Source organism: Typopeltis vanoorti, chromosome 22, assembly GCF_054136105.1.
Source record: "Typopeltis vanoorti isolate ZY-2024b chromosome 22, IOZ_Tvanoo_1.0, whole genome shotgun sequence".
In the NCBI taxonomy this organism is placed as follows: domain Eukaryota; kingdom Metazoa; phylum Arthropoda; class Arachnida; order Uropygi; family Thelyphonidae; genus Typopeltis; species Typopeltis vanoorti.
The window spans coordinates 30796640-30816758 of record NC_143570.1 but is presented as its reverse complement, the minus strand read 5'-3'; the positions used below and the strand labels follow the sequence as shown (position 1 = coordinate 30816758).

At 34.8% G+C, this 20119-nt stretch overlaps 2 protein-coding genes across 2 annotated transcripts in view; one reads left to right on the top strand and one right to left on the bottom strand.

The window, feature by feature from the left end:
* Bet3 (blocked early in transport 3) overlaps positions 1–20119 on the top strand; it is a 164255-nt gene that overhangs the window by 118977 nt on the left and 25159 nt on the right. The window lies entirely within an intron of this gene.
* The window catches only part of LOC150094273 (transcription initiation factor TFIID subunit 12-like), a 108797-nt gene continuing 99477 nt past the window's right edge, over positions 10800–20119 (bottom strand). The window contains exon 8 of the mRNA XM_090412324.1: positions 10800–11145. Within this exon, the coding sequence (XP_090268450.1) occupies positions 11107–11145 (39 nt within the window). The 3' untranslated portion in view covers positions 10800–11106. The remainder of the gene's footprint in view (positions 11146–20119) is intronic.

Sequence of the window (20119 nt, the reverse complement as noted above, 5' to 3'; positions counted from 1 at the left end):
CATTGGCACAAATAAGTCTCATTGTCCAGTTCCCCATTCTGATATTTGCCCACATCACTCTACTCGAGACTGCCTGCCATTCAAGAAGATTAGCCTCGTATTTAGTATTGAATACTATGGCTACTCCTTTTCCTTGATTGTCATTGACTGAATATAACATTTTGTATTTATTGCTCAGAACGATCTCACCAGTTTTTGTCTTTTTTGTTTCAGTCACCCTTATTATGTCGATCTGGTACTTATCAAATTCCTCAGCTAGCTCCATTTTTTGCCATTCAGGCTTCTTATGTTGATAGTACCGATCTTTAACTCTGGTGATGTTGAGTTGGGGTGTTAGATTTGTTACAGTAGCTGACTTTTCGAAGTTTGCCCTGGTTCCCTTGCAAAAAAAAAAACGGGGGACCTTGTTTTACCGGATGACGCCCCAGCCGGCATGAAATTTTGTCATATTGTACCATCATTTTATATTTTGGTTTAAGCCAATAAGAATACAATTTGGTCAGCTAAATCCCAAATTGCCAGCCCATCCTTGTTCATTCAATATACAGGTAGATACCCAACAGGGTGCACCACGAGAAGGTGAGGTTGGACATTAGGTCAGAAGCTTTGGTCGGTTCTCTGCATTAATTATATTACGTGCATACTGAATAGGAAAAAAAGAGGAAGGGAAGAATGGGACAGTCTACCTAGTAAGACAGATTGTTAGAGAAACTTCATGATAAGTATCTGAAGAGCATACATGAACCTGCTAGAGAAGATGGAGCGAAATTAAGACAGCATCAAGACTGCTACATTACTTAAAGAAAATAACAAAGTTACCTACAAACCTATCTGAAGACTTAAGATCCCAAAACAGTAACCTTTATAAAATATATATATATATATCCAGAAATCTATAAAATTTATTGCTCATGCAGTTACTGTCTGTAAGTCATACCTGTAAAAAAAAAAAAAAAAAGCAATAGCTCATGAAAGGAAGAAAAAAATCATGCCTAAGTACATTGTCTTCAATAATAGAATAGAACTGCTCTTCTAGATGCTTTAGAAGAGCAGTTCTCATTGCAAATCAAAGAATTTACTGCAGTGATTCATTCTCATAGTTCTCTCAACAGGAACTAATGATTTTCACATGATGGCTGGAGGTCTAGCGCTATGATATATGAATTCAATTATGCCAATAATCATCTGAAAAGTTCCCGAGAGAACAGATAATATACTCTGCTGAACTTCTTGTCTTTTCCATAATGGTTTGTTCTGTACTCTTTATATACTTACACTAAAGAAGTAACCAGCCAGCAAACCCAATTTTATAAAAATAGTACACTCACTTATCTTGGAAATGAATCTTTGTCAAGTTTCTTGCATCAAAAATTTACTGTTATGAAAATGGAAAATATAAGTTGAGAACTTATATTTTGACTAAACCGTTTTGCCTTTGCACATATAAGCAGAAATTACTGGTCTTCTGCTAAAGTTCACTGCATGGCTGGTGTATGTAAAATATTACTTTTTATTAAAAAAAAAAAACTTTATACAGGTTCAGTTCTCTACACAGTAGTCTACTTTCACTGGCAAACAGTGCTTTAACAAATTACTAAAATCCTCACAGGCACAATCATAGAGTGAATTTTATTTGGAATAGCAAAAAACTAAACAAAAACATCTCCTGTTGAGATTTATTCAATGCTTTTAACACTATTCAGCAGTTTCCTATAAGGTAAATATTTACAAGTATCTGTGTGTGTATTTTTGGTCTTTCATGTTAGCTTCAGTGGCCTATCATGGCCAAGTAACTTGGCATCTAAGAAGCCTGATTACTGCTTACGATAAGGAGTTAATCCTAACTGCATTGTCTATAAATTGCAGTGTTCTTCTGACTGGTTTGACTGCTTTGTGGGATAAAAAAATAAGAGTAACTGGAAGGGAAAAACCTTGCCACCTCCATATGGGACCAGCTAAAATCAATTTCAGTTGACAAACCCTGAGAAGGGTTCTTTGTGTCCTAGGTGAGTTTCCAACCAAAGAGCACTGTTGATATTATGTGAAGCATTCTGATCTGCATCAGCAATCCTAGAAACCATTCTAATAGCAATGAAAATTATGGCAAAGCCACTTGATATTTTCTCATACTACAGTATTAGTGCTACAGTTTATCGGTATAAGCAAATAGAAGTATATGGAAAACTGATATTCATCGTTTTTACATGAAATCACTGAATTACAAATAAATGTCTTCTACAATTCCTTCATGAATAACATTTGTTTACAAAATGTATTTTAATTTCTTTTAATGTGGGTCAATAATTACTAAATAAGAATACTGAACCCATAATAGCACTATTTTCAGATGGTGCATTTCAATTAAAGAGGCAGGTTCATACAGAACATCAAATTAATTTCAAATCCAAATGTTTGTTTAATGGAACTACATTCTGTGTGCATATTAGAATGTTTAGCACTTTAAATGAACTAAAACACATACAAATAAAGTTTTGCAGTTGTGCATAGTGATGATATTCAATCAGAGGTTTACAGAATTTGTAAATATATTATCTGACCACAGATTCGAGATCCTAGTCTGGCAACTTGCCAAGAAGAGTCAATTCATGTTGAAGGGGAAAATGAAAGAAACTGATGTATGAATTGGTCACCAACATGAAAAATCATGTGCTTTATATGTAAATTTTTCCAACTGTTATACAAGTAAAATAGTTACCACTTTAAAAACTACAATGTTCATAAAAGAAAAGTTAATTATTTTCCGACACGTAATAATAACTCATCCCACAAGATGGACTGTGGGATGAGTTATGGCAGTCTTCCCTACCCTATTATCAGAATGGATTCTCCTTCTTCTGACATGTGCAGAAGTGTCGAAAGGTCTCATATCTGTGTGTGTACAGTATTGGTGGTCCCCGACTTATGTAAGAGTTACGCTCTGCAAACTGTATGTAAGTCGCATCTAACTCTCTCACCTGTTAATCGCCCTATTGCTTATGCATTTACAGCACATGTATGCTGTAATGTGTTATCATGTTTTAAAGTTAATTTCACACACAAATTGGATTTCAATATGTAACTGTTAATGCAAAGTATAATACATTTTAAATTATAAGAAAAATTTTCTGCTGTTTGACCTGCCTTGTGAAAGTATTATGATATAACCGAACAGTGGCTTGTTTCTTTTCTTCATCAATATCTCAATAACAGGCTAACACGTTACCTATTTTCTCTGTAGACTACTAGACTAATATCAAGATCGATGCAATCGATAAATTTATACAGCACTTAAACACTAAAAATATAGTGCATGCATGTGGAAGACTGCCATTAGAATGGCATGTGAATCACAGGGGGTTAAGTAAAATTTTAATAATTCACCAGTTTCTAGCCCTTTCAGGATAATTTGCTTAAGTCAGGGTCTGCCTGTATGCTGTCATCTGGTAGGAATGATGGTATCAACTTCACCTGAAAGTGGCTATTCATTTCACACAAGTTATGGCAATTTACCATTATAATCCACAATGAGTTCAATGTTTGAAATGTTTCAGAGACCAAAAATAAAATCCAGCAAATAAAAGTTTCTGTTGAGTTACATATTTAATTAAAATAAAATTGTAAATGAGGTGCAGTTTGTATTCAAGTTAGAAATTAAGCATATTTCAAAATAAGGTGTAAAAGCATGCAAACTATTGCAGAGGAAGATAAAATTCACCATGGATTAAGTAGAATTTAGTGTATTTTGAAGAAAGTTAGCATGTGTGTGTCTGTAAAAAAATGAGGACAACTCAGTTTTTAATTAGTAACAGTAATTATACAGCTTTAATTCAACATGTTTTTTTTATGAGCCTATTTTTATATTATTGCAGTTCAGCTAATGGCACCAAATAGTGGACAAGACATCAGGAGAGTCAACATGGAGAAGCTTGTGAGATTCTCCATGTTGAGAATTGTGTGTGTACTACATTATTGAGTGACTGTGTGTGTATTTATAAGAAGTGTTTGTTACATGAATGAATGTCCAAAGGGAGAGATTGGTAAGGCAAACATATTCATTAAATACCTGACATGTACCCTCAAGGGGTGTAGAGGATATGATAGTACATTACATGAAAAATTTACATTATTACTAACTTCCTATCTACAATTTTCCTCCAAATCAGTCTGTTACTGGTCAAGACTCCAACATTATCAGATCTTATATTTCAATTGTCTAATGCACTTTGTACCGTATCAATCCACCTATATCTTGGTCTTCCTCTGGGTCGTTTTGCTGCCAACCTGGCAGGGAACACTTGTTTTGCTAATCTTTCCTCACCCATTCTGTTTAAGTGACCATAACACCTGAGATTAGCTCTTCTAACGCATTCCTGGATGCTGACAAGGTCAAGTTCTTTCCTAATATCCTTGGTTTTTAATATGATATTGCCATTGATGCCATCTGTTCATGCCTCTAATCTTTCTCAGGACTCTCATATCTGCGGTCTCTAGTCTTTGGTCAAGTGTTTTATTTCTGACCCACCTCTCAGATCCATAAGTTAAAACTGGTTTGAACACTGTCTTGTATACAGCTAATTTAGTGTTCCTACTAATTTCACTCTTATTCCATATGAATTTATTCAGTTGACTTCCTACCACACCAGCTTTGTTGATTCTGTTGTCCATTTCCATATTTAATTTACCATCTTCACTAAATATTGTGCCTAAGTGGCTGAAATGTTTTACTTGTTCCACAGGTTCTCCGTTCAAAACACAGTTGACATTTTCAATGATTCTGCCTATTTTCATTGTCTTTGTCTATTTATTGCTGACTTTCATACCATATCTATTACAACAGTTATTCAATTTAGTCAGGGAATCTTGCAAACTTGTAGCGGATTTATTTAGCAGTATAACATCTTTACTATTTATTTATTTATTTAGCAGTATAACATCTTTACTGCCTATTTTCATTGTCTTTTTATTGCTGACTTTCATACCATATCTATTACAACAGTTATTCAATTTAGTCAGGGAATCTTGCAAACTTGTAGCGAATTTATTTAGCAGTATAACATCGTCCGCATAAAGCAAAGAGCTGACATTAACATCTCCAATTTTGATATCATGTTTAATACCACTTTCCTTCATAATGTGATCCATATAGATAATGAATAACAGAGGGGATAATGTACATCCTTGTCTCACACTAGATATAACATTAAACCATCTTCTTGTACTTCAATTCTAACTGCTGACTTACAACTCAAATAAAGACTAAGTATCGCTTGATATAATTCCCCATCGATACCATATAACTGTAGCGTATTGAATAGCTTCTCTCTTGGTACCTTGTCATATGCCTTTTCTAGATCGACAAAACTTAAATACAGGTCTTTGTTATATTCCCATGCTTACTGAACTATTTGTCGTAAAGTGAAGATCTGATCCTGATAGCCTCTCTTTGGCTTGAATCCAGCTTGTTCTTCACCGAGCTTTTCTTCCACAATTCTTCTCAACCGTTTCTCAAGTATGCTTGCATAAATCTTGCTGGGAACACTCAGTAGGGGAATACCTATGTAATTCTCACATTCAGTTTTATTTCCTTTTTTATATATGGGTGCTATTAGCTCTACTCCAATCATCAGGAATTCTTCCCTCTGTCCAGGCCTTTTGAGCTATGCAGTGCAGCCACTCTAACACTTCTATACCACCATACTTCAACATTTCTGGTGAAATATCTACTCCTGCTGCCTTTCTACATCAAGTATGGATATGTATTCCTGACTGCATGCCTGTTGAGTGTTTTATACTACTGTGCTATCACTGCTTCTTTCATTTAGCAATTTTTCGAAGTAATTACTCCATACTTCAAGGATATCTTTTTCTCCCATTTTCATGTCACCTTTATCATCTCTAACTCCTTTTACAGCACTCTTTCCTTCATTTCTAAGCTTCTTCAACAACCTCCAAAATATCTTACCACCTTCTTGATATTTAGTTTCTATATTCTTGCCAAAGTCCTCCCGTGACTTTTGTTTAGCTTTCTTACATTTGTCTTTGTATTCTCTAAGAGCACAAGCTGACTTATTTTGCCAGGAACTTTTGATATGCTTTCTTCTTTTCCTTCACTGCCTCTGTAACTTTCTGTGTCCACCATGGAGTTCTGATTTTTCTATCCTTACAGACAACCTCACCACATGCCTCTCTGACAGAATCAATCAATGTTTTCTTCAGAGTTTGCTGCTGAATCTCCAGTTTGATTCCTGTTCTCAAACTATTTCATTTTTTCTTCAACAATCTTTGTGTATTTTAGTCTACAGTTCACATCTGAGAGCTGCTCAACTTTTCACTTTAAAACTTTCTTACATGTTATTCTTTTCAATATGAAATTCAATTTTATCCTGCTCAAGACTAAATAGTGATCACTTCCAATTTCAAATCCTCTGTTCACTCTGGTGTCCTGCACAAGGGAGAAAACATCACTATCAACAATAACATAGTCAATGAGACTTTTCTTATTCCTTGCCTCTTCTCTCTATGTGAATTTGTGCACATTTTTATGTTGGAACATGGTGTTAGTAATAACCAGTCCATGTCCTGAGCAGAAATCCAACAGATATTTGCCATTATTATTAGCTTTGCTCTTTTCTCCAAATTTTCCCAAAATATTTTTGTATGTATCACAATCATTTCCTACTCTGCTATTTAGATCCCCAACAAGGACCAACTTTTCCTTTTTCATTGTGTCAGTTGCTTTTTCTAAAGCCTCAAAAAATTCGTCCACTTCTACCTCAGTAGAATCTTCTGTGGGACCATTGGCACAAATAAGTCTCATTGTCCATTTCCCCATTCTCATATTTGCCCACATCACTCTACTTGAGACTACCTGCCATTCAAGAAGATTAGCCCTGTATTTAGTGTTGAATACTATTGCTTCCCTTCTTTTCCTTGATTGTCATTGCCTGAAGTATTTATTGCTCAGAAAGATCTCACCAGTTTTTGTCTTTTTTGTTTCAGTGACCCCTATTATGTCGATCTGGTACTTATCTAATTCCTCAGCCAGCTCCATTTCTTTGCCATTCAGGTTTCTTATATTGATAGTACTGATCTTTAACTCTGGTGATGTTGAGTTGGGGTGTGCTTTCAGATTTGTTCCAGTAGTTGAGTTTTTGCTGTTCGCCCTGGTTCCCTGGTGAAAACATTTTGTATATTGGTGCTTAAACCAATATACAACTATTTTGTATATTGGTTTAAGCGAATAAGAATAGAATTTCGTCGGCTAAATCCCAAATTGCCAGCCCATCCTCTTTCATTCAGTATCCAGGTAGATATCCAACAGGGTGCATCACGAGAAGGTGAGGATTGGACATTAGGTCAGATGCGTTGGTCGGTTCTTTGCATTCCTTTAAAGGCTATGTGGAGGTCTCCTCTCAGTTATACAGCTTTGATCCTGCAAACATCTGTATATATAAAAAAAAGTGCAAATAATGAGAGGGTTGCAGAGAATGAAAAGAGAAATGTAGAAATAAGTGAAACTGAATGAAGTATGAATGATGAGTTAGAAGACAATGTGAAAGAAATGAAAATGCCAAGATGGATTTAACAAGTGAAATAGCAAGCTTGTGCACATTCTTTCATGAGAAATGGTGAGCTTGGGGGGGCACATTTTGAAAAGCACCTGGGAAGTGTTGCAGCAGAGAAGTACGAAAGGAGAGCGGGAAAGTAAAGAGAATATTCCATCCATCTGTTCGTTGGACATCCACAGATGCAGTATGATCACTCAGATGCAATCCAGAGGATATCAAGTTCGAGCAAGAGAATATTAATAAACAATAAAGGCAATGCAATGAGACATTGTATGGTGATTCCATAATAAGATATGTACTTGATGCAATGTGTCAATCACACATGTCTGGTGTGAATATATATGAGTGATGCCATTAGATTTCAAAAATGAGAAAGTGAAAGAGTTATAGGAAGAAGCAAAAAACAGGAGGGAGAGAGTAGTCTTTTATCTCTTACCAAGGTATGTCAGGAGTAAATTGAGAAGGGCCAGGATTGCAAATGAGTCCATACGTGGGTTGTGTATGAGGAATAGCATATGTTTTTTTCCAGATAATTTTCTTGTATACCATATTCACTCAAATATAACTCATACTTTTTCCCAAAAAATTAAAGTTAAAAAATCGTGGTGCAAGATATATGCAAGGATTTCCTGAAACTAAAGTTTTCCAGGCAAAAACTAAATTGAGGTTTATAATTAAATCCTAATATTCATTATAATTTATACTTACATTATTTATAAAATGAATGTATTTAAATTTTAATTATCAACATTATTTACACGATAGGCTGTTCACCTTCATCATGCGATATATTTAAATCTTTTGTGACAATGCTTTTGTAATTAATTATTTCTGGCAAAATCATGTCCCAAGCTCTCAAAATCCAGTTGCACAGCAGTTCTAATGATAGTCTCTTACCTTAACCCTCCCCCCATGCAATCCATGATCGAATAGAATTTAATGTTCTTACTCCCACATTTCCTCTACTAATTACCTCCATCACTATGCATATGATTGATGCGGAATTAACAAAAGATCACGCGACTCAACGACATTTGTTGAGTTGAAATGCTGATTCTCTTCAACCAAATTCCAAAATATCTGAAACTGCCATAATGACATTCACTATCTATTTCTTAAAGTTTTAAACTTTTTTCGTGTGCGAACTATATGTGAAGCGTTTAAATTTTTTTTTTTTCATAAAGTAAATCAGGGGGGTGCAAGAGAGCTATATTCGAGTAAATATGGTATGTCTAATGGATTGCATTTGAATGGATTCAGAGTTAGATGTCTGGATAAAGTCTCTCTCTCTCTCTATTCTCAAAGAATAGAGAGAGAGAGAGAGATAAAATAGACATTCAAAATCAGAGAAACTCAGTAGTATGAAGGTGAATATGATGCACACGCATTCAAACTGAGCGAGTTCAGAGGACTGATCACAAAAGTTAGCAAAAAAGCTCAAAGGATTGGATGTTAAAAAACACTGAAAAGCAGGGTTAAGAAGGTTGTTATCCTTTAAAGGCTTTTGCCATATTTGGACTACGTGTGCACAGATTTGGCCACTTAGGTTTCTTGAGAATGTAAGTGGCGGAGAGGATTCAGAAGTGAGTGATCAAAATGTTGATGGATTTGTGCAATGCACCCGATGAGGATAGATTCAAAGTTTGGATTACAAAGTTTAGCTGATGAGCAGAAAAGAGAGGATAAAATAGAAATATGTTGCTAATGAAAGCTTTTAATACCTAACTGGACCTGAGAGAGAGAGAGAGCAAGGAAGTAGTGTTACCAAAGATAATAAGAACTAAATTCTTTACTTGAATAGTAAATGAGTGGAATGTATTACCTGAGATCATGGCAAGTGCTCTGTCAGTGAACAAGTTTTAAGGAAAAGTGTGATAGGCAGTGTTGCAATAATGGTTACTGTGAGTCTTTTGATTCCATAATAATAATTCTACAGAACTTGAAGGTTTCTTCTGAAAATCAACTCCATTCACCTGTAATGATATTTGCAGCCATTTAAATTATATGGAACTGATTTCAAATGTTTTCCAATAACCTTGAGTGTGGATTATTCTCCTGTCCCAAATAAGTAGATTGCAATCATCATCTTACAAATTTTCTAGAACTGTGTGTATATAATGTCTGCTAAACATGGTCAACAAAGTTCTCCTAGAATTCTGATAGTTTAAGCCTCTTGGATTTGTGATTTTATTTTTTTACAGACCTGAAAAAAAGCTTTCACCAAATATCGGCAGGTAAAATCTCTTAGCTACAAAGAACACATTATAATAATGTTCAAGTGTAATATCAATGACATTAAAATCACTATCTTTTCAGAAAATCCTACATGTATTTAAGAAATTAGAAATATGATACCAGTCTCAGAAGCTGACTTGCTTTCAGTGATGCCCTTTGGCTATAGAGACCTGGGTTTGAATCTTGTATAGGATGCCAAGAACCTTTATCAGGACTTTTAACTATTCAGGTGAGTTAGCTGGGTTATCCTACAAAACAGGCAAACTGTTTTGTAGGTCAATTGCATGGATAGAATACATGCAACTGGCGTAATACACCATGCATATAAGATTGAATGTCCCATCAGAGCATTAATTAGGTTCAAACAGGCACTTTGGCTTAAAACCTACGGAAAAATAGGGTGGGATAATTGCTGATCATAATTTGAATTAACAATGAAGGCAATTATGTGAACCATTCCACCTCTTCATAAGACAGTTGAAAGGCCATTATAACAGTTCCTCCACATCCTAAATAAGATTTAAATTCAGGTCTCATTATAGTAAGCTCGTTATAACAACTGAAATGCTAAGTTACAGACATATAGGAACAACTGTTTCATATGAAAATTGACCTGTCTAGATAGATGTATGTATGCAAACACCTTTAAATTTTAAGCAGAAAGTACTTTCTTCAGTTTCTGATTTCATTCAGTATTTTATGTGCAGTCAATGCAAAAAAAAGATTCTCCCCTTATATCTCACATCATGGAACCTACTGAAAAAAAAATCAAAATGTTGCATGCACTTTATTGCATAATGTATGCATTTTATGCTGCTGAATTTCCCACAAATTATGAGCTCACTGTGCCAGTTTCTAGCACAATATAAGTGGAATAATCTGAAAAAAGAAATGTAAAATATTTTTCGAAACAGAGAAAAATAAGATATATTACATACAGTTCCAATTTTCAGAACATTCACATGAACAGTGCTATTTAATATTTAGAAGCAAATGAAAGATAATGATTTCATTTAATAAAATTTCTGGTTGACTGGTTGAGCATTTACATTTATATATATTTTACAGGTTTCAAATACTTAAAAAAATTACTGTATTTAAAATTCACAATTTCAGCCCTTACATACACACACATACACAATAATATACATTATGAAAAGTGCTGACCGTTACATTACATTAGGCACTAATCCAGTTTATTTTGGAGTGAAGTAGTCCATTAAAATACTTTGTGAATGATAATCTTTTCACATCATGACAAAATTTTACAAGCACAAGCTGTTAAGGTTACTTTTTTCCAATTTCAGTATTTCTTAAGAGTCTTGCGGATCAATGCCATCCTCTGAAAGAAAATATACATTTCAATTAAAATATACAAATATACATGAAATACATTTCACACTAACTAAATTTATTTCCACTTCTATAATTTTAGAAAATTCAGTTATATTAATTCGTGACAAACTACATTGTCAGTTTTCATTTACACCTGGTCTTATAACAATTTGATACCTCAGTAAGGAACTAGATTACTTGAAATACTTTTTTAAAATATTAGTTTACTTTTTATTACTGTGCTAAGTACAGAACAGAAAATGTGTAGGAGAATTTATATAGAGATATAATTGCAGCAGAATCTTCAAAAATTCTATTAGATCAAAAAAATAATCAAGGAATAGCCTGCACAACCTGTATAACTGAGAGGAGACCTCCACATAGCCTTTAAAGGAATGTGGAAAACCGACCAGGACTTCTGACCTAATGTCCAATCCTCACCTTCTCATGGTGCACCCTGTTGGGTATCTACCTGGATATTGAACGAATGAGGATGGGCGGGCAATTTGGAATTTAGACGACCAAATTGTATTCTTATTGGCTTAAACCAATATACAAGATAGTACAACATGACAAAATTTGATGCTAGCTGGGGCATCGCCTGGTTAAACAAGGCCCCCCCATTGTTTTTGCCAGGGAACCAGGGCAAACAGCAAAAAGTCAGCTACTGGAACAAATCTGAAAGCACACCCCAACTCAAGATCACCAGCGTTAAAGATTCGTACTATCAACATAAGAAGCCTGAATGGCAAAGAAATGGAACTAGCTGAGGAATTAGATAAGTACCAGATCAACATAATAAGGATGACTGAAACAAAAAAGACAAAAACTCATGAAATCTTCCTGAGCAATAAATACAAAATGTTATATTCAGGCAATGACATTCTAGGAAAAGAAGGAGTAGCCATAGTATTCAACACAAAATACGAGACTCATCTTCTTGAATGGCAGGCAGTGTCAAGTAGAGTGATGTGGGCAAATATCAGAATGGGGAACTTGACAATGAGACTTATTTGTGCCTATGGTCCCACAGAAGGTTCTACTAAGGTAGAAGTGGACGAATTTTTTGAGGGTCTAGAGAAAGCTACTGATACAATGAAAAAGGAAAAGTTGGTCCTTGTTGGGAATCTAAATAACAGAGTTGGAAATGATTGTCAGACATACAAAAATATTTTGAGAAAATTTGGAGAAAAGAGCAAAGCTAATAATAATGGCAAATACCTGTTGGATTTCTGTTCAGGACATGGACTAGCTATTACTAACACCATGTTCCAACATAAAAATGTGCACAAATTCACATGGAAAGAGGCTAGGAATAAGAAAAGTCTCACTGACTATGTTATTGTTGATAGTGATGTTTTCTCCCTGGTGCAGGACACCAGAATGTACAGAGGATTTCAAATTGGAAGGGATCACTATTTAGTCTTGAGCAGGATAAAATTGAATTTCATATTGAAAAGAATGACATGTAAGAAAGTTTTAAAGCGAATAAAAGTTGAGCAGCTCTCAGATGTGAACTGTTGACTAAAATACACAATGATTATTGAAGAAAAAAATGAAAGAGTTTAAAAAAAAAAGAACCAAATCTTGGGGATTCAGTGGCAAGCCTTGAAGAAAACCCTGATTGATTCAGCCAGAGAGGAATGTGATGAGGTTGTCTGTAAGGATAGAAAAATCAGAACTCCATGGTGGACACAGGAAGTTAAAGAGGCAGTGAAGGAAAAGAAGAAAGCATATCAAAAGTTCCTGGCAAATAAGTCAACTTGTGCTCTTAGAGAATACAGAGACAAATGTAAGAAAGCTAAACACTGTGTAAAACTGGCTAAACAAAAGTCATGGGAGGACTTTGGCAAGAACATAGAAAATAAATATCAAGAAGGTGGTAAGATATTCTGGATGTTGCTGAAGAAGCTTAGAAATGGAGGAAAGATGCAGTAAAAGGAGTTACAGATGATAAAGGTGACATAAAAAACAGGAGAAAAAGATATCCTTGAAGTATGGAGTAATTACTTCAAAAAATTGCTAAATGAAAGAAGCAGTGAGAGCACAGTGGTAAAAAAACACTCAACAGGCATACATACAGTCAGGAATACACATCCATACTTGATGTACAAAAACCCATCAAAGGCTTGAAATGTGGGAAGGCAGCAGGAGTAGATATTTCACCAGAAATGTTGAAGTATGGAGGTATAAAAGTGGTAGCGTGGCTGCACTGCATAGTTCAAAAGGCCTGGATAGAGGGACGAATTCCTGATGATTGGAGTAGAGCTAATAGTACCCATATACAAAAAGGGAAATAAAACTGAATGTGAGAATTACAGAGGTATTTCCCTACTGAGTGTTCGTGGCAAGATTTATGCAAGTATACATGATAAACAGTTGAGAAGAATTGTGGAAGAAATCGGTGAAGAACAAGCTGAATTCAGGCCAAATAGAGGCAATTAGGATCAGATCTTCACTTTACAACAAATAGTTGAGAAAGCATGGGAATATAACAAACACCTGTATTTAAGTTTTGTCAATCTGGAAAAGGCATATGACAAGGTGCCAAGAGAGAAGCTATTCAATACGCTACAGTTATATGGTATCAATGGGGAATTATATCAAGCGATACTTAGTCTTTATTTGAATTGTGAGTCAGCAGTTAGAATTGAAGGAAGTACAGGAAGATGGTTTAATGTTAAATCTGGTGTGAGACAAGGATGTACATTATCCCCTCTGTTATTCATTATCTATATGGATCACATTATGAAGTGGTATTAAACATGATATCAGAATTGGAGATGTTAATGTCAGTTCTTTGCTTTATGCAGACAATGTTATACTGCTAAATAAGTCTGCTACAAGTTTGCAAGATTCCCTGACTAAACTGAATAACTGTTGTAATAGATATGGTATGAAGGTCAGCAATAAAAAGACAAAGACAATGAAATAGGTAGAATCATTGAAAACGTCAACTGTGTTGTGAACGGAGAACCTGTTGAACAAGTAAAACATTTCAAGTACTTAGGGCACAATTTTTAGTGAAGATGTTAAATTAAATATGGAAATAGAGAACAGAATGAGCAAAGCTGGTATGGTAGGAAGTCAATTGAATAAATTCATGTAATAGATATGGTATGAAGGTCAGCAATAAAAAGACAAAGACAATGAAATAGGTAGAATCATTGAAAACGTCAACTGTGTTGTGAACGGAGAACCTGTTGAACAAGTAAAACATTTCAACTACTTAGGGCACAATTTTTAGTGAAGATGTTAAATTAAATATGGAAATAGAGAACAGAATGAGCAAAGCTGGTATGGTAGGAAGTCAATTGAATAAATTCATATGGAATAAGAGAGAAATTAGTCAGAACACTAAATTAAATACAAGACAGTGTTCAAACCAGTTTTAACTTATGGATCTGAGAGCTGGGGCAGAAGTAAAACACTTGACCAAAGACTAGAGACCGGATATGAGAGTCCTGAGAAAGATTAGAGGCGTGAACAGATGGGTACAATGGCAATATCATATTAAAAACAAGGATATTAGGAAAGAACTTGACATTGTCAGCATCCAGGAATGCATTAGCAGAGCCAATCTCAGGTGGTATGGTCACTTACACATAATGGGTGAGGAAAGATTAGCAAAACAAGTGTTCTCTGCCAGATTGGCAGGAAAACGACTCAGAGGAAGACCAAGATATAGGTGGATTGATATGGTACAAAGTGCCTTAGACGATAGAAATATAAGATCTAATAATGTTGGAGTCTTGAGAAGTAACAGACTGGTTTGGAGGAAAATTGTAAATAAGAAGTTAGTAATGATGTAAATTTTTCATGTAATACTATCATATCCTGTACACCCCTTGAGGGTACATGTCAGGAATTTGATGATGATGAGGACAATTGAAAAAAATTGTATATGTTAAATACGACACCAAATGTTTCTTTCCAGAGAGCTTTGGTTAGGATTGCAGATAAAGCACTCACAGCTATGACAGCAGTTATCTGCATGCATGTCTTTTTCATGGGATAAAAAAAACCTTGGCTTTCTAGGAGGAAACTCCATCTCTGTATGAGACTTACTAACTCACCTTCACTTGTAAAGCCCTTATAAAGTTCCATCTTAGATGGCATTCAAACCCAGGTTTTTCCAACCAACAGGCAAATTGCCAGGTCTTTGCAACTGCAATTTGGAGTATAAGGTAGTTTTGAATGGGTACTGAAAGAATATGCAACGACAGCATAGAAATGAATTTGCATCTGGTCTCCAGAGCATGCCTAATAATTGAAGAATCATGAATCTTTGAGACTGAAGGCCCTCAAACATTCCTCATATACAATTAAAGATATACACAAAGGCTATATATATGGTATAACACATAAAAACAGGTTCAACACATGCAAAGGAAATTAGAATTTGTTAAAAACTAATATTTTGCTCATTGTAACATGGTCCTCATTTAGGAAGAGAGCAAAAAAAATGATTACATTCAAAATATGAATACAAGAATGAGTTATAATAAATTTAGTTTAATCCTTTATCCAAGTGTGAGCAAAGTTTGCACCTGAAAGTATCTTCAGGACTGGGGTAAGGTGGTACAACACCAGGACACTCCTTGCAAAGGTGGAGCAAGCTACTAACACTAGTACAAAAGTAGCATACAGGTTGTAGATGCAAAGAATCCTTATTATTTGTTAAGAAGTACCTTTAGTGGAAATTCTTGATTTTTATCGATAAGTTAATTATTGATTAATTTCTGGATGATGTTTTTTTATATTATTAGATGACAACGTGATTTTCCTCTTTCATTTAATTCTTCTAATAGAAGAGAATACGCATAATAAATTTTACCTGACTTTTGATAATGCCTGTCTTTTGTGAAGGATGGCGACGTAAAGCTGGGCAAGTATAGCTGTGAAGGAAGGCCTTTAGTAAATTGAAAATTAAGTATTACCTGTAGAGTTACATCTTAGAGGAATGTATCCGGAAAGGAAAGACTGTTAGATTCATACTCAATAGTGAACTTGATGTGGGTGTATAAGGAACCCAAAAGCTAAAGAAATTCTGTTTCAGAGTGGGACCAGACTGCACAGATATCAACAAAATGTAGTCAGGTGTAAAGTCACATGTTCCATGAAGTAAACAGCCAGAGCAGGTGAGATGGGACTACTGTATATAATTGCTTATTTAATTTATTCTGCCACATATAGTATTTTGCACTGATGGTAAATTTAAACAATTTAACAATGTCATCAAGAAAATTATACTGTAAAAAAAAAAAAGTTTCCTGGAGCAGTATGTCTGTAAATAGAGAAAACCACATCGAGAGAAACCATAAATATCTTTTTGAAGTAAAACTATTTTTGATATAGAGTTCATTTGGCCAGTGAGGTTTCGAATAAGATTTGGAAGGTATTTTATGCAGCTCCACCTATAAAAAGCTTTTTGTGTGAACCTATAATTATATTAGTACTGTGGGAAGGTCACAGAAATGTAGGAGACAAGCATGATGAATTTTCAATTTTCAACAGCATCTAAAGAATGTTTGGTACAATAATTTATTTATTTAGCTTTGAGTAGAATCTCTACCAATTATACTCCTTAGTATCCATCAACACAGTGACACTGGCTTTAATGGCGACTTCAGCAAAGAGAATGAAAGGCACGCAGTTCTGACAATGGAATATTCAAAGGAGGAGGAGGTTTGGCTGTATACAAAATCTGTGCAATTTTATACCAAAGTTTTTTTAACTATTAATGCGCTTTTTCACACCTACTATAAAATCTAAATAAGGCACTTGTTGAGGTCATAATACAAAATGCAGACCTTTTAATAGTACACTTAACTCTTCATGGGTGAAAGGCCTGTTAGTTAAAATTCATAACCCATTTCAAACTTGTGAATCAATCTGCACTTGTAATTTAGTGTGCCTGCTGGCCAAGGAAAGAGAAATTCTACAAGCTAAGTAAAAATGTTTATGCCTAAGCTTGTTCTTTAGAAGGTTTAAGTTTATAGATTTCAGCATTACTTCAAAAGAAAATGTTTCTTAGTATAATGAATCAGATCTAATAAGAAGGCCTTGCTGGCTCTTTGATACGGATAAGCAAGCTTACCAGGAGAAGTGCTGAAATTTTACCTGTAGGGTTTAGGTGATAGACAGGATATGCAATCAGAAATCAGCTACAATAAAAAAACTGATGTTATAAGTGAACACTGACATCTCAAACAACGAATCATCCTAACAAACTCTTGTTTTGCTAATTTTCATAAATATTTGCTTTATTTATAGATTAGGACATTGTGATGTAATGTGTACATTAAAAGAAGCAGGGCTAGTAATGAAGTATGATAAATAAGACATCAAAGTAAGAAATAATGAATTCCAGAGAGCTGACGTTAGTGCATATTTTATAAGATATCTTCCTTGACTAGTAACAGTACAAGAAATTCCAACCTTTGATGTGTGTTCCAAAACACCAATCTGTTTTCTTTAAGCTGTACAAGCCATACAACCACTACTGGCTATCAAGTACTCTGGCAACAAACAAAAATGTCATACATTGATTAACTGTTTCACAAGAAAATTTAAGGAAGTCTCACAAATGCTTAGGATCCCTACACAATGCAATAAAAATCAAGGCTTAATTTTACATCAAGTATGATCTTTTTTCATCAAAAATCTAATTGCCACAGACCTAGGATATAGCATGCATGATACCACAGAAAGTGATAGCAACAACTAGCAATGTTCCAACATACATACAGTAACAAATTTGCCATTTGTATTCATCATCATCAAATTCCTGCCATGTACCCACAAGGGGTGTACAGGATATGATAGTACTACATGAAAAAATTATATCATTACTAACTTCCTATCTACAATTTTCCTCCAAATCAGTCTGTTACTTGTCAAGACTCCAACATTATCAGATCTTATATTTCTATAGTCTAAGGCACTTTGTACCGTATCAATCCACCTATATCTTGGTCTTCCTCTGGGTCGTTTTGCTGCCAACCTGGCAGAGAACACTTGTTTTGCTAATCTTTCCTCGCCCATTCTGTGTAGGTGACCATACCACCTGAGATTAGCTCTGCTAATGCATTCCTGGATGCAGACAATGTCAAGTTCTTTCCTAATATCCTCATTTTTAATATGAATTTGTATTCTGGCTTATCAATTATATGTTACAGTTGTGAAGTTATAAAATACATCTATTATGTGTAATTAATTGTTAATAGGGGCTTTTGTTGTGTAAATCTTTTATGTACCACTACCCCTGGTGATGAAAGTCTTACGATGCAGGAAACTTGTTGGGTTTTAATTATTTATTTTTCATAAACTCCTTATTACAATGTAGTCTCAATTCTGTAATCTTCCTACAGAACTGCTAAACCACAGAAATCTACATGTATAAATGTAGTTTGTCCTTAGCTTTTGGACACCAGTATAATTTTGGCAATTCATTCTACTCTCTTCAAGAAAAAAATCTAGCACACCCTTACTTACTCCACTCACATAACTTCCAGGGCTGACCCCAAGTTCTCTCTATTTGTCATTTATTGAAAAATTTCCTTTGTGTCCATCTTATAAAACTCTTTAAATAAGTTGCTATCATATACCCTCTTTTCCACCAATCAACTAAACCTAGTAAATGATACACCTTTAACCAGCTTGGTTACTTGTCTATGAATCATCTCCATCACTTCCTGATCACAAAAAACCCAGGTGATCAAATCTGTTCACATTAGTCAAGATATGGCCAAATCATACATAGCCTTAGAGATAATAAGCTCCCCATCTTTACTTGTTAGTATTATTCAACATCCAAGTAATCTTTTGAGCTATTTTACTAACTTGAAAACTTCAACTCTATTAATCCTAAGTCCATAGCTCAATTTCCTGCAATCCACCACCCTCAATGTGATGCACAATGCAACCTTTTCTACTTGAAGTGCATAATCTTATGTTTTGCAACATTAAATTGACAACCATTATTGTTTGCCCACAATGCCAATTTATTTAAATCATCCTGCAGGATATCAACATCACCTTTCTCAGCTATTGCCCCATTGCCTTCCCCACTTTTGCAACATTAACAAGCAACCGAATATCCTCTTCCTCCCTTAAATCTTTCTGTACATCATTAATATACAAATTATAGAGGAATGTTCCTAGTACAGAACTCTGAGATACTTCATTAGTCGTCACCCTCATTTTCCTGGATTCCATTCCACCTATATATTATATTACTCTCTGGTGTCTGTCTGTCAGCCATCCCCCTATCCATGATACCAGCTTCACATCCATTCCCATTTACTCCAACTTTTGTAATAGTTTACCATGAAATATTCTGTCAAATGCCTTGGACAAGTCCAGCAGTATCATGGTATAGCCATTTCCCTTATCTAATTCTGCTGCCACTATTATAGAATGTGAGTAAATTACAAAGGCAGGACCTATCTTTTACAAAACCCTGCTGTCCACCATAAAGTATTCTTATCCACCCACTGCTGGATTTTACCTTTAACCACCACTACTGAGATATTAATTGATCTGTATTGACACACCTTTGCAAAGTGATCATTCAGCTACACAATATTTCTTTTGCTTCTGTCACCTACCTACTATTAGCATTGATTAAAGTCATCCTTCCTCTTACTTGCTACATAATGGAAAAACTCTTTTGGATTTACTTTGGCCTGCTTAGCTTTTCTCTCATGATCAGATCTGACTGTTCTTACCATACTAGTCACCCTTCTTGCTTGTGCTTTGTAATGCTGCTCATGAGTATGCTTGATCACCTTTCTTTATATTTCCTCAAGAAAAAAGTGAGCATAATACTCATTTGTCAACTTCTTTGCTTTTATTAGTTTTAAATGACCAAATAGGTTCAATATCTTTTGCAATTGTAATGGTGCTGTATCATATCATTCATCAAAACAATCTTTGGCTTTATTATAACAGCAAGCATGGATTTCAATCTTACTGTG